General features: G+C 36.2%; 1 protein-coding gene across 2 annotated transcripts in view; it reads left to right on the top strand.

Annotated features, from left to right (window-relative positions):
• The first annotated feature begins 701 nt into the window (after positions 1-701).
• Positions 702-15,585, top strand: part of LOC126814752 (cadherin-23) — a 46,216-nt gene continuing 31,332 nt past the window's right edge. The window contains exons 1-5 of one of the 2 annotated variants that reach the window (XM_050540125.1): positions 702-837; positions 2,801-2,856; positions 5,650-6,097; positions 11,510-11,565; positions 14,250-14,670. In XM_050540125.1, coding sequence (XP_050396082.1) covers positions 774-837; positions 2,801-2,856; positions 5,650-6,097; positions 11,510-11,565; positions 14,250-14,670 — 1,045 coding nt within the window. In that variant the 5' untranslated portion in view covers positions 702-773. Of the gene's footprint in view, positions 838-2,800; positions 2,857-5,649; positions 6,098-10,460; positions 10,607-11,509; positions 11,566-14,249; positions 14,671-15,585 lie in introns of those variants that run through there. The other variant, XM_050540129.2, reaches the window with a different exon arrangement.

Genomic DNA, 15,585 nt, shown 5'->3' with positions numbered 1-15,585 from the left:
AGTAGGATGTTAAACCCCATTTCATTTCATTTCATTTAGAAAGTGTATAACAGTTAAATAAAAGGTTATTATTGCACCCGTGGAGAAGTAGAAGATAAAACACAATGGCAAAAAGTTTTTAAGTCGTCACATTAAAATTAGTTTAAATGATTCGCAATAATGCATATAATAAACGTTGATAAATGTATACAAGATGTTGCAACATTCGTATAGAAGTAGATATTAAAGTAACTAAGTCTCTAACTCAATATCATCGGCGTAGACTGGAATAACCAGAAGCTAGAGATTGAAATTCGATTGAGAATACTGGCGTATTTTGCCGAACCTAGAAATTACAGTAAAAACAGAAACGATTGAATGTAAATCAATTTATATACATTCATATTACATTATTGTATGCGTTGCGACCCATTTGTGTCAATTTCTAGGTCCCAAATATTAGCGACTTAGCTCCTTTAAATATCATTTGCTATGTAAGGCCTACTGTAAACCTCTGTAAACCTTATTCTATATTATTTGTTGTTTATTATATTGTATTATAATGTGTATTGTATGCTTTACCATACTCGTTTATATACCGTGTTGTTGTGTAATAAAGCATTATTATTATTATTATTATTGTAATGCATAAAAGATATTGTTGTCATCGAGTGACAGTTCACATGATTTATTTAACAATTTGTTTTCATAGTGTTATGACACTGTTTCGATTAAGATCGACGCAGTATTAAAAAACAATGTTTTTCGATTTAAGTGACAACAAAACTTAAAAAATGAAGTTTTTCATGATTAACCTCTTGGCTTTACTAATTGGAGTTATTACTTTCACAGAAACAAGTGGGTAAATTTTATATTAAATGCCACAGCAATGTATTATCATTCATTAAAGATACATTATGGGAGATTAGATAAAGAGCTGGCAGTTCTCACTATAACAGTTAAAAACTAGATACTGTAAAGGGAATTTGCTGAAAATTTCAGTCAAATTGATCCACTATTAACCAAGATTTTAGCCTAGCCTCGATCATCATTACTAAAGTCGGTATGATAATAAACAGTCTCGATTATCCATTTCATTATGAATGGAAGTCGAACAACAAATCGGAACCTAATCCAATAAACAATGCAGGCTAGCGATGTCATTGAGAGTTGATTATGGTCTGGATAAGTTAATTAATGTCTAATTAATGATTTAGATAACATTTCAGGCCTAAAGAAAGACCTGCAATAGGCAGATTTAGCTCTTGCATAATGTATGTTTAAATATATAGTATTTTTGAAGGCCAAACAGTATATTATATAATTAATTAAAATATGTATGTTTTTCCTAACAGACCTAAATATCTTTGATTTCGGTCCCCAAAAAAGTGTTAAATAGAGGGGGCTGGATGGTTGAATGATTCGCATGTGTGTGCTGTATCATAAGGTCTGTCACTGAATCAACTGGCATGGTTTCGATTCCCTGTTTATACTTGACAAGGAGTACGATCGGCTGTCCAACCTTGTGGGTTTTCTCTGGGTCCTCCGGTTTCCTCCCACTGCTATAGACCTCTACGCGCAAGTGAATTATTGAAATAAAGTTGAACCATATGTTAGTCCCAAAATGACCTAGTTTGTGTTAATGGACCTTAAGCTCTCTCTCTCTCTCTCTCTCTCTCTCTCTCTCTCAGATGTGTTATTTCCTATGATTAAAATATCCTTTTAATTTTTTTAAATGGACGTCTGTTTGCTGTCTAATTTAAGTTTTGTTTTTGTCTCAAACTGTCAACATTGGACCTTAAATTCAGTATACTTTGATCAGATTATTGCAAGGGACGAAATATCCATGGTTAAAATATCTTTCCAAATTATTAAATAGAAGTTCATTTTCTTCATCACCAAATAATAATTCTACAGTAGGTATCACTTATGTGATAAATATCATAATCTACTGCGATACTGATTGGTCAGTTAAAAAGGAATCACTTTTTTTTTTCAAAGAACAGTTTATTTTTAATAAAAGTAGCTTCTTTTTTTTTTTTATTAAAAAGGAACTATTTTTATTTAATTGACCTTGATGGAAACACTGGTTGAATTGCTGTCTAAAAATATGATATGTATCACTCTGCCGTAATGTAATCAGGTTCAGTAAAAGTGAAATCTATAGCCAAGAATTATATTTATTTATTTGTGCATGTAAGAAGGGATTGGGTGATAAATAAAATCTCCTACTCGTCCTTTTTTGATATAAAAAAATATCAACACTTGTCGATAAAGTAAAAAAAACTTGGCAGAGCCTCGTTTGTTTGCACATAAAAGAAGCATTGACAGTTAGAATTTGATAAAAGAGTAGGCCGTAGTGCCGCTGTCTGGCCAAAAGTTCCCTTATAGCGCACTATATGGCGTATTACCGTCTTCATTAGCCCAGTCAGAGAAAAACAGTAGGAAGGTTAACCACATTTCATTTCATTTTGCATTGGACACGGACTAAAAATAAGCTAATATAGTACTGCCATTTATTTCACTCAATGACCTCAGTGATGCAGGACGGACGGCCTGAGAAGGACAGATGTCTAGTCGATCGGATGGGACGAAAAACCGAGGTCCCATGTACACATTGGCGTGCATGTAAAAGATCCCTTGGCAGTTGGAATTCGATATAAGAGTAGGCTGTAGTGCCGCTGTCCGGGCAAAATTTCCCTAATAGCACACTGTATGGCGTATGTCCATCTTCATTAGCCCAGTTGGTGCAGAAAAGTAGGACGTTAAACCCTATCTAGTTTCATTTTCATTTCATATATGTTTGTTTTGTATTTAACAGCTAGATCACCAGTATTTTCACAGAATTCCTATCATATTCAAGTCTACGAAAATGTGGTAAGTAAATAAATAACATTTTACTTTATTCTGATTTATATCTCTCTAAGCCGGCACACCAACCCACCATGGGGGGGTTGGATGGCCGAATGGTTAGCATGTGCACGCTGAATCATTCATAAGACCTGTCATTGAGTCAACTGGCATGGTTTCGACTCCCCAGTTGTACGTGACAAGGAGTAGGGTTGCCTGTTCAACCTCGTAGGTTATCTCTGCATCCTCCGTTTTCCTCTCACTGCTAAAGACTCCTACGCGCAAGCGAATTATTGTAATAAAATTGATACCATATGTGAGTCCCAAAATGACCTAGTTTGTGTCGAGTGGACATTAAACTCCTGCATGACTTCAGTCACTCTGTTGACCCATTTTGACCCGGTTTCTTCCCATTGGTAAAACCCCTATGTGCAAGCGAATTATAGAAATAAAATTGAACCATGTGTTAGTCCCGAAATGACCTAGTTTGTGTCGAGTGGATGTTAAACACCATTTCTCACTCTCATTCTTTTATTACATATTTTTTTGACATTCATTGTGGGATGGTATTGTGGATTTGGAAGCCCCCGCCCCCCATTTCACAGTTTCTAGACCAACTACTGTCTCTTAGTGGCCAAGGAATCCGACCGAGAAAGTTACCCATGATTCTCCAGCAGTGGGGCAGGACAGAAAGCCTGTCAAGAATAGCATCTAGTTATTCGGATAGGATAAAAATCCAAAATCCTGTATAGATGTGGGCATGCAGATAAAAGAACCTGTGACCTTTGGAAATACTTCTCTTGGAGCACACTTTATTGTTAGTGTCTGTCATCATTAGTCCAGGTGGTGCTTGAAAATAGAATGTTAAAGGACAATATTGGTGTCAGTCATTATCACATATGTGATAGAACTAATTAAACACGTTCCAAAGATCATTGCTACAATAGCTGAGAAATACAGGTTTCCTGATTCGGAAGTGACGAACGCCAAAGGAAAACACGAGTCATACCTCTATATAACTGACTGATAACAGATACATGGCCGAATTTCTGCTCACTAATAATTCCTTCCAAGACCAAAAGTTGTTGTGTGAGACTGTGAGAGGATATCTGACAATTCATAAAAAGAATTGACTGCCACTAGATAAGAGAACACGAATGAAAAAGAGAAAAAGTCTGTGCATTACCATGTTTTTATAAGGTTTAGAATGAATTATAAGGTACAGACTATTTCTATTTTTCTTGTGTTCTCTTATCTAAGGACATTCAATTACTTTATTGAATTGTCAGGTATCCCCTTACAGTCCCATATAACAACTTTTGGAATGTGTTTAACCAGCTCTATCACATATGTGATAATGACTGGCACCAATATTGTCCTTTAAAGGGGATTATTTCTGAATATATATCGCCTGTCCAACCTCATGGGTTTTCTCCGGGTCCTCCCACTGCTAAAGACCCCTACGCGCAAGCGAATTATTGAAATAAAATTAATCCATATTATGTTAGTGCCGAAATGACCTAGTTTGTGTCGAGTGGATGTTAAACCCCATTTCTCTCTCTGAATATATATTTAAGATTTATAGAAATCTTGTTGAAGAAAATCCCCTTTAAGTTAAACCCTATTTCATTCATTCCATCTCATCAGTGGAATAGCCTAGGGCCTATCATCATCTAAATCCAGTTGGATGGCTGAAGGGTTAGTGCGTGCGCGTTGTATCATAAGATCTGTAATTGAGTCAACTGGCGTGGTTTTGATTCCCCGGATTACATGAAAAGGAGTAGGGTCGCCTGTCCAACCTCGTGGTTTTTCTCCGGGTCCTCCAGTTTCCTCCCACTGCAAGCGAATTATTGAAATAAAATAGAACAATATGTTAGTCCTGAAATGACCAAGTTTGTTTCGAGTGCATGTTAAACCCCATTTCTGTCCCTCTCTCGGTCTTGTTTGTTCGTGGAGGCAGACAAGACTGCATTACGAGAATGAATCCAACTTTATGTTCGCTTGATCATGAACAATACCCTTTTCCCCTGTTAAAAAAAAATCCCTTTCTGAAAAGCAGACAAATGTGATCGGACAGAAGAACATTTCAGACCTAATAATGCTGTCAGGACAAAATATCACTCATACACTGCATGGCATTGGCCGCATGTCCTTAATCTGTTGGTTGTACGTGACAAGGAGTAGAGTCGCCTGTCCAACTTCGTGGGTTTCCTCAGGGCCCTCCGGTTTCCTCCCACTGCTAAAGACCCTTACGCGCAAGTGAACTATGGAAATATAATTGAACCATGTGTTAGTCCCAAAATGACCTAGTTTGTGTTGGGTGGACGTTAAATCCCATTTCTCTCTCTTTCTCTCTTAAATAGTCATGCAAGGCCATAAATGAAATTTCTATTTTCTAACACTAAATAATTATATATATTATTTCAGCAAGATGTGTTTACCAGGATTATGACCTGTGTTATCTCTCTCTCTCTCTCTCTCTCTCTCTCTCTTAATCTGTTCTAGCGTGGACGGTTGGGTTGACCATTGTGATTTAGATCATAAGGTCTGGTTTCCAGTACACACTTGTATGTGACAAGTAGTAGGGTCATCTGTCCATCTTCTTGGGTTTCCTCTGGCTTCCTCCCACAACAAAAGACCCATACGTTGAAGCGACTTATTGAAATAAATATTAGTCCCAAAATGACCTAGTTTGTGTTGAGTGCATGTTAAACCCCATTTCTTTTCTCTCTCTCTCTTTTTCCCCTTTATTAAATTTAAAAGTTTAAATAACATTAAATGTCTTTTTTTTTCTTTTTTTTTTTTTGATAAAAAAACCAGAAAGGAACTAAAGTAACATCAATAGAGGACAAAGTATCTGATCCTGACATCAATACAGTTTTACAATTTTTCTATTCTGGTACCAATTACGAACTATTTGCCCTGATAGATGGGGTTCTATATTTCGATGTAGACTACTTTTTGGACGGTCCACGCCCTAGGCCTAGTAATGTAAGTTTAGTAGTCACTGCAGCAGACAGAACTGGGCTAACAGCAACTGCAGCTTTCGATATTGAAATACTGAAAGTTAATTTACCAACGACTACCGAGGTACCACAAATCACCACCCCTGGAACTTCTCTATTTACCATAAATACGACGGATACCACAGATACTACGGATACCACAGATACCACGGATACCATGGATACCATGGATACCACATTAACCTACGACACGAATTCGTCAACTGGCGTTACTACTGTAGGCTTTTCAATAGATACTACAAGTAAGCCTCAATTCACCATTTTCTTTTTTTTTTGGGGGGGGGGGTGTGATAGAATACATAACTCTTATTTATTAAAAAGATATTTTAATACTGGACAACATATTTACAGGTACATAATAACATCATTTGGTTGGGTGAAGTTACATCTAGCTATAGCTGCTTCCCCTCGGCCTCACAGGACCCCTCTGCCCGGTGTCGAGGGCAGACCCTCTCCCGAGGTCCGGGAGACCTCTCAGCCTCTACGGGCCTCTCTTGTCCCTCCTTTGTACCCTTCCCTGCCTGCTTGTAAACTAGGCTTTTTATATCAGTTAAGGCACGCCATAGTTAATACCATGTCTAAAATTGAGTTACAAATAAAATATGAATTAAGAATACAATATTGAAATTTAGATCCCAAATGATATTGTATTACATGGGGGCGTTCATTCTATACCCATACCATTTCCCCACGGTTGGGAGGGGGATGGGGTTTGGGGGGTGGTCTAGTGGTTTAACACGTGCATATGAATTGATAAGCTCTGTCAGTGAGTCAATAGGTGTGGCTTCGACTTCTCGCTAGAATGTGACAAGGAGTAGGGTCGCCTGGCCAACCTCGTGGGTTTTCTCTGGTTTCCTCCCACTGTTAATAACACCTTACGTCGTTTGATCAGAAAAAAAAATTATTTTATTTTTATGGGTTTTGTATTATCTATTTCCTAGCAATTATAGGATTTTTGAAAATTTTAGTGTTGGAATTTGACACAAAATTGGACTTTTCGTACTTTTTGTGGCGGGGCGAAGGTCGTGTACTTATAGTTTACATTTAAAAAAACCTACAGTAATTTAAATATCTTTATATAACTACAATATAATATGGGGGGTTGGAGGCTGAATGACACTGTCTCACTAGCCAGGAGGTCATATGTTCGATCCCGGCATTGGCCGAGAAAGTTGGATTTTCCAACGTGGTTTCCCCTGACAAGGACAGTTGTCTAATAGTTTGGATAGGACGAAAAAACAAGATCCTGTGTATACATTGGCATTGGCATGCACTTAAAAAATCCCTTGGCTGTTGGAATTCGATATAAGAGTAGGCCATAGTGTTGCTGCCCGGGCAAAATTTCCCTCATAGCACACTGTATGGCATATGCCTGTCTTCATTAACGCAGTCGGAGCAGAACCAAAGGATGTTAAACCCCATTTCATTTCATTCATTCATTCAAAGCAATTGATATTTGATTACTGCATTCATAAAGGCTTTCATAAAGGCTTTCATAGATTTATTATATTTTGTGGTATTTGTCAGGGTTCGTAGTTTCGTACATTCAATAGGCATTATTAATATTATACATAAAGGTTACAATAGATGAATGACACAGACATACATTGATTCTAACAATACTAATAAATGTAAACATTTACAGATTTGTTCTTTTTCGGTTAAATCGACAAAATGTAGGTTTTCTTTTCATCAAAAAAATATCTGTATTTAAACATACATTATGCAAGAGCTAAATCTGCCTATTGCTGGTCTTTCTTTAGGCCTGAAATGTTATCTAAATTATTAGACATTAATTAACTTATCCAGACCATAATCAACTCTCGATGTCATCGCTAGCCTGCGATGTTTACTGGATTTGAATCCGATCTGCTGCTCAACGCTCATTGATGATTAAATAAAAAAATGGATAATCAAGACTATGTTTTCTATCAACTTTAGTAATGATGATCAAGGCTAGGCCTTAAATTCAATCGCTAAATTCTCAGTTCAGAGTGGATCAATTTGACTGAAATTTTCAGCAAATTGCCTTTACATTATCTAGTTTTTAACTATTATAGTGAGAACTGCCAGCTCTTTATCTAATCTCCCATAATGTATCTTTAATTGTATTTTGCTTCATACTGAAAGAGAGCCAATGTGGCTTATGATGTTGGCTCGCTTACGCAAAGGGTCATGTGTTTGATCCTGGTGTTGGCGCGGAAAAATCATACAGATTTTCTGGCAGGGTTTCGCCAGTGTCAGGGACAAAGGGACTCGCAAGGGATAACATACAGTTGTTCACATGTGACGAAAATCCAAGGTCCTGGGTACACACATTGATCCCTTGGGAGTTTGAATTCAACATAAAAGTAGGCAGTAGTGCTTTTGTTCAGGAAACATTTCTTTTACAGTACATTGTACGGCGTAAGTCCGTCTTAAAGGGGGACAGAGATAGAGAAATGGGGTTTAACGTCCACTTGACACAAACCAGGTCATCTCGGGACTTACATATGGTTTAATTTTATTTCAATAATTCGCTTGCGTGTAGGGGTCTTTAGCAGTGGGAGGAAACCAGAGGACCCGGAGAAAACCCACGAGGTTGGTCAGGCGACCCTACTGCTTGTCACGTACAACCAGGAATTCGAGACTGAATAGAGACTATATACCATTTATTACATTGTACATCAAAGACACTATTCTATTTATTTCTTCGTATTTCAACTTAAAATCTTTTGTATATAGATGCATGAATTCACTTTACCATACCATAATGAAAAGAAACATGAAATATTAATTCAATTTACAAATTCTCTGTGTCATCAAAATTAACCGATATATCAAGGTCCTGTCAGAAAGAAATATTTTAATAATATAATTTTGTATATGAATTGTACCCCTTGACTGTCCAAAAATTCAAATATGGAGCAAATACTGAATAGAAACTACACAATTTATTACTAAGTATTTTAAGGTCCTGTCTGGAAGCAAGAAATATTTTCTTAATATAATTTTGTGTATGAATTGTACCCTTTGACTTGCACCCCACATCTACAGCCCCCCCCCCCTCCCCAAATCTGTCAAAAATTTCAAATATCGAGCAAATACTGAATAGAAAATACACAATTTATTACTAAGTACTTCAAGGTCCTGTCAGCAAGCAATATTTTCATAATATAACTTTGTGTATGAATTTATGGACATACATTGATATGGGTACAACAATACAGTAATAACAGTAAGTTACCTACGTACGAAGGGTATTATACTGTTTTGTTATACATATACTTTACAATAGTATATAGATATAGATATAAGTCATAGTAAATATAAAGAAATCCATACAAATAAATATATTATTAATAACAATAAATGTCTTAAAGGAAGGGTACCAGGATATAAAAGAGTTTATAGGCCGGAGTAAGGGTGATACATTTATGTTTATACTTCATGAATTCCTTAAACATAAACATACATTATGCAATAGCTAAATCTGCCTATTGCAGGTCTTTCTTTAGACCTGAAATATTATATAAACTATTAATTAGACATCAATTAACTTATCAAAACAATAATCAACTCTCGATGGCATCAGATTTCTCCGATATTAAATAGATTAGAATGGTTTAACCATACTTTGATTTAATCAAATATGGAGGACCGAGACTTAGCTTCGAACAACCAAAACGGTGGTTGAAATTATTGCACACGTCTTGTCAAACCTTCAAAAGCTAATATCTTCGCTCGCAATAGAGTAATTTGAATGAAATTTTAAAATTATTCATTTTACATTATCTGTTTTTGAGCTATTATAGCAAGAATGGCTAGTTCTTTATCTAAATCTTACATAATGTATCTTTAATGAAATAAATGGTATTCTGGTATTTATCAGTCAGATCCTTTTAATTGAATTGATCGTTGGATGGCCGAAGGTCTGTCAATGAGTCTACTGGCGTGGTTTTGATTCCACGGTTGTACGTGACAAGGACTTCGGGTCACCTGTCCTACTTCGTGGGTTTTCGCTGAGCCCTCCGGTTTCCTGCCACTGCTAAAGACCCCTATGCACAAGCGAATTATTGAAATAAAATTGAACCATATGTTAGTCCCGAAATGACCTAGTTTGTGTCGAGTGGATGTTAAGCCCCATTTCTCTCTCTGTCTTTATTGAATTGAATACATGACTACCAGTTTACACACAAAATAGAGAGAGAGAGAGAGAGAAAAATGGGGTTTAACATCCACTCGACATAAACAAGGTCACTTTGTGTTTAACATATGAAGCCAGAGAACCCAAGTGCTTGTCACTAGGGTTGGGAATCAAAACCACTACACTTGACTCAATGATAGGCCTTTTGATCTAAAGCGCAGACCTTATGATACAGCACGCACATGCTAACCATTCGGCCATCCACCCCCCACACCCCCAACAATAAAATCTTACACATAAAAAAAAATTGTAGATATGTAGGGAAGGCTACTTTAATAATTTGTCGCATTATTTATAAGCGTATAACAGTTAAATAAAAGGTTATCATATAGAATAAAAGATATTGTTGTTATTGAGTGACAGTTCACGCGATTTATTTAACAATTTGTTTTCATGGTGTTATGACATTATTTCGATTAAGATCGACGCAGTATTAAAAAATCACATATTTATGATTTTTTAAAAATGTTTTTCGATTTAAGTGACGGAAAAACTTAAAAAATGAAGATTTTCGTGATTAGCCTCTTGGCTTTACTAATTGGAGTGCTTACTTTCACAGAAGCAAGTGGGTAAACATTGTATTTTAAATGCCAATGTAATGTATTATAATTCCTCAAATATATGGTCTTTTTTTTTTCTAAAATGAGCTAAGTTCTATCACTATGGTATTTTAGAAATGATTTAAGTAACGGCAAAACTTAAAAAATGAAGATTTTCATGATTAGCCTTTGGGCTTTACTAATTGGAGTTATTACTTTCACAGAAGCAAGTGGGTAAAAATTGTATTTTAATTGCCAATGTATTATAAATGTTAAAAATATGGTATTTTATATTAAATGCCAAATCAATGTATTATAATTGCTTAAATATATGGTATTTTTTTCTAGAATCGAGCTACATTCTATCAATATGGTACTTTAGAAATGATTTTTGATTTACGCGACAGCAAAATTTAAAAAATGAAGTTTTTAGTGATTTTGGGATTACTAATTGGAGTTCATACTTTCACAGACGCCAGTAGGTGAACTGTATTTTGAATGCCAAAACAGTATATTATATAATTCATCAAAATATGTCTATTTTTCTTAACAGACCTAAATATCCTGGATTTCAGTCAAAATAAAGTGTTAAAGATACATTATGTAATTTTTAGATAAAGAACTGGTTTTTGCTATAATAGTTCAAAAATAGATAATGTACATTAAATGGTCGAACCGTTCTAATCTACCGGGTGCTTAAAATCTGACCCATCTGATGGCATCAAGAGTAAGCCGTAGTGTTAAACTTTGATCAATGATATTTCCAAGGCGACCCTACTCCTTGTCACATACAATCGGGAAATTGAAACCATGCCAGTTGACTCAATGACAGGCCTTATGATAGAGCGCACACATGCTAACCATTCGGCAATCCAAGCCCCCCATTTTGTATATATATCTGAATGTTTGTTTTGTTTTGTTTTGAACAGCTAGACCACCAGTATTTTCACAGAATTCATATGTTATTATAGTCAATGAAAATGTGGTAAGTAAATAAATAACATTTTACTTTATTCAGATTTACATCTCTCTACGTGGCTTAGTGAATAAGTTGCTAGTAGTGCAGTTAAGAGAGTCTGGCAAGGAAAAAGCATCTAGCCATTCGGATAGGATGAAAAAAAAACAAGTTCATGTATACACTTTGACATGCACGTTAAAGAACCCTTGACAGATGGAATGAAATTGCTGTCGGGCAAAATTTCCCTCATAGCACACAGTATTGTATATGCAGGTCTCCATTCGTTCATGGGGGCAGACAAGACTATTAAATTGTTTCAATGGCATTTAGTAATTGAACTGGAGTATACAGGTCAAAATTCTATGGAATACAATTCTCCCGTCAAAAGGCAAAACCTAGTAACTCACTTTTTTCTTATTTTGAGAAAACAAAGCAAAACGTAATGAATGAATATTAAATGCCAGCTCATCCATTGATTTGACTATTGAGTTACTAGGTTTTGCTGTGGTATACTAGGCAAATGAAGGAAGTTGCTAGGTTGTGTCATGGGTGTAACTGCTTACAAAATCAAAAGATTGGAATATCTAGTACAACAACAGGAGGCACATACCCTAGTAACTACAAATTTGGTCCTAACTCAATTTTGGTAAAAAAGTGAGTTACTAGGTTTTGCCTTTTGACCGGAGAATTACGGCTTATAACTGAGCGACGTTTCGACTAGGCTTCTAAATAATGACTAGAGAAGCCTAGTCAAAACGTCGCTCAGTTATAAGCAGTAATTGTATTCCATAGAATTGTGAACTGTATAAAACTGTATTACCAGGAAGGTTCCAATTTTAAGCTGGCTTTCTTGTGAACACTAGGCCTACCCTTTCCCTGTTCAAAAATAACCCTTTCTGAAGAGCAATTAAAAGTTTTGAAATTTTTACAAAATATCACATACAGAAAGTGGGTGAGTTATATATTGAACAGTGGTGCAGGACGGAGGGCTTGACAAGGACAGCTGTCTAGTCATTTGAATGAGACAAAAAAAACAAGGTCCCACGTACACATTGGCATTCATGAAAAAGATCTCTTGGCAGTTGGCATTCCATATAAGAGTAGGCTAAGCTGTATAGTATAATTTCCCCCATAGCACACTGTATGGCGTATGCCTGTCTTTTATTAGTCTAGTCGGAACAGAACTGTAGCCCGTTAAATCCAATTTCATTTACCTATCTTTTTGGTCTAATGATGCTGCCTGGACTAAAAACACTGCCTACTTAGCCCGGTTGGTACAGAAAAGAAGAGAGAGTGAGAGAGAGAAATGGGGTTTAACGTCCACTCGACACAAACTAGGTCATTTTGGGACTAACATATGGTTTAATTTTATTTCAATAATTCGCTTGCACGTAGGGGTCTTTAGCAGTGAGAGGAAACCGGAGGAGCCGGAGAAAACCCACGAGGTTGGACAGGCGACCCTATTCCTTGTCACGTACAACTTGGGATTCGAAACCACGCCAGTTGACTCAATGACAGGCTTTATGAGACAGTGCGCACATGCTAACCATTCGGCCATCCAACCTCCCCCCCCCCCCCACACCAGAAAAGAAGAATGTTAGTCTCCATTGATTTCATTCTAATGTCCGTAATCGCTTCCGGTATGGGGGTCGGGTGGCCGAATGTGCTTTAGATCATAAGATCTGTCATTGAGTCTAGTGGTATAGTATTGATTCTCCACTTGTACATGACTAAGAGTAGGGTCGTCTTTCAAGGTTTTCTACTACAGCTAAAGACCCCTATGCCCACGCTAATTATTGAAATAAAATTGAAGCATGTGTTAGTCCCGAAATAACCTTAGCCCATTTCTCTCCTTCATTAAATTCTCAATCTGATTAAAATACAGATCATATTTTATTTCGTTTTTATAGTTCAAAATTTCATTTTACTTGTCTTTACTATACTAGGATCTCGAAGAGTTGTCATGTTACCGGCGGGTTTTTTTTAGAAGTGAGGGATAAGCCAATGAAACGGTCTGTTACGGCGATATTGAGTTTTGTTTTTTATAGTTCAAAATTTCGTTTTACTTGTCTTTACTATACTAGGATCTCGAAGAGTTGTCATGTTACCGGCGTTTTTTTTTTAGAAGTGAGGGATAAGCCAATGAAACGGTCTGTTACGGCGATATTGAGTTTTGTTTTTTATAGTTCAAAATTTCGTTTTACTTGCCTTTAATATACTAGGATCTGGAAGAGTTGTTATATTACCGGCGTTTTTTTTAAGTAAGGATAAGCCAATGAAACGGTCTGTTACAGTGACTTTTTAGTGTGCCATGCACAGAACTGTGGGTAAACCACTAGAAACGTCAACGCTGATTGATTAATCAATGCCTGATGTCATAGGGTCAAAAGCTGCTCGTACGACCCCTGACATGGCCTTCGAGTACAACTTGTCAGATCTTCATGTAGTGTAGGCCATCGAAAGTATAAAAAAATTAAACGAAATATAGATCTGTATTTTAATCAGATTGTTAAATTCTTAATCTAAATTGTTCATCACATTTGATATCTTTTTTTTTATAACAAAAAACAGAACGGAACAATGCTAATTATTGAAATAAAATTGAACCATGTGTTAGTCCCTTAATAACCTTAACCCATTTCTCTCCTTCACTTAATTTATTTTATAAACTTAATCACATTTAATTTCTTTTTTTTTATAACAAAAAACAGAACGGAACAGAGGTAACGTCAATAAAGGACAAAGTAACCGATCCAGACTTCAATACAGTTTTAGAATTTTTCTACTCCGGTCCCGATTACGAACTATTTGTCCTGATAGATGGCGTTCTATATTTCAAAGGGGACTACTTTTTGGACGGTTCACGCCCTAGTAATGTAAGTTTAGTAGTCAGTGCAGCAGACAGAACTGGGCTAACGGCAACTGCAGCTTTCGAAATTGAAATACTGGATGTTAATCAATTACCAGTGCTCCATAATTTACCATCGAGTGCCGAGATACCGGAAATGACCACCCCTCGTATTAACCTGTTTAAGATTAATGCCACGGATAGAGATAGGAATACTGTGTTAACCTACGGGATGATTCCTTCAGCTGCCGTTACTGCTGCAGACTTTGAAATAGATACCACAAGTAAGTCTCAATTTATTTCTGTTAAAGTAGCTAAGTCTCTAACTCAATATCATCCAAAGTCTTTCACATTGAAAACACAAATTATTTGTCAATTCAAATCAACATTGATGTTTTGATCTTGCTGAGAAAAGCTGGGCTTCTGATAACGGTATCTAACATTTAAGACCAAATAAACATTTTACCATTGGTACATGATGTGTTTCAGCGAAATTTGTAACAAGGGACTCGAAAAACAAGGCTAGACATATTCCACAAGTCATGTCAAACGGTGACGCCATATATTATCGGTGTAGACTGGAATAACCAGACACTAGAGATTGCTATTCGATTGAGAATTTGGCGTATTTTGCCTAACACCACTGATTTGTCTGAGTAAAAACAGAAATGACTGAACGTAAATTAGTTTCTATACATTCATATTACATTATTATAGTAGTAGTAGTTATAAAAACATCACATTCATAAATTATAATATATACTGAGTATTAAAAAAACTGCTATTTGTGTCAATTTCGAGGTCCCAAATATTAGCGATTTTGCTGCTTTAATCGTCTTTAGCATAATTTTACACGCCCACATTTTCATGTCGATGTATATTGTCGTCGTCCCTGTCCGTCTGTCTGGCCATCTGTCTCTTTGTCTGTATGTCCGTCCACAATTTGTTTGTGGACACTCTACAGGTCACAATTTTTATCCGATTTTGACGAAACTTGAAATATAGGTCTATCTCCCACAAATCTTGGTTCCTCTGGTTATAGGCATGTATCAGACCATAACTTCATGGATTATGGCCCCTGATTGTCAGAAAAATCACATTTTAGCTTGTGGACACTCTGAGGTCACAATTTTCATCTGATTTTGATGGAACTTGAAAAGTATGTTTATAACCCAAAGATCTTGGTTCCTTTCGATATT

The sequence above is a fragment of the Patella vulgata genome, chromosome 1 (genome assembly GCF_932274485.2).
Source record: "Patella vulgata chromosome 1, xgPatVulg1.2, whole genome shotgun sequence".
Classification (NCBI taxonomy): domain Eukaryota; kingdom Metazoa; phylum Mollusca; class Gastropoda; family Patellidae; genus Patella; species Patella vulgata.
This window is presented reverse-complemented; position numbering and strand designations above follow the sequence as displayed.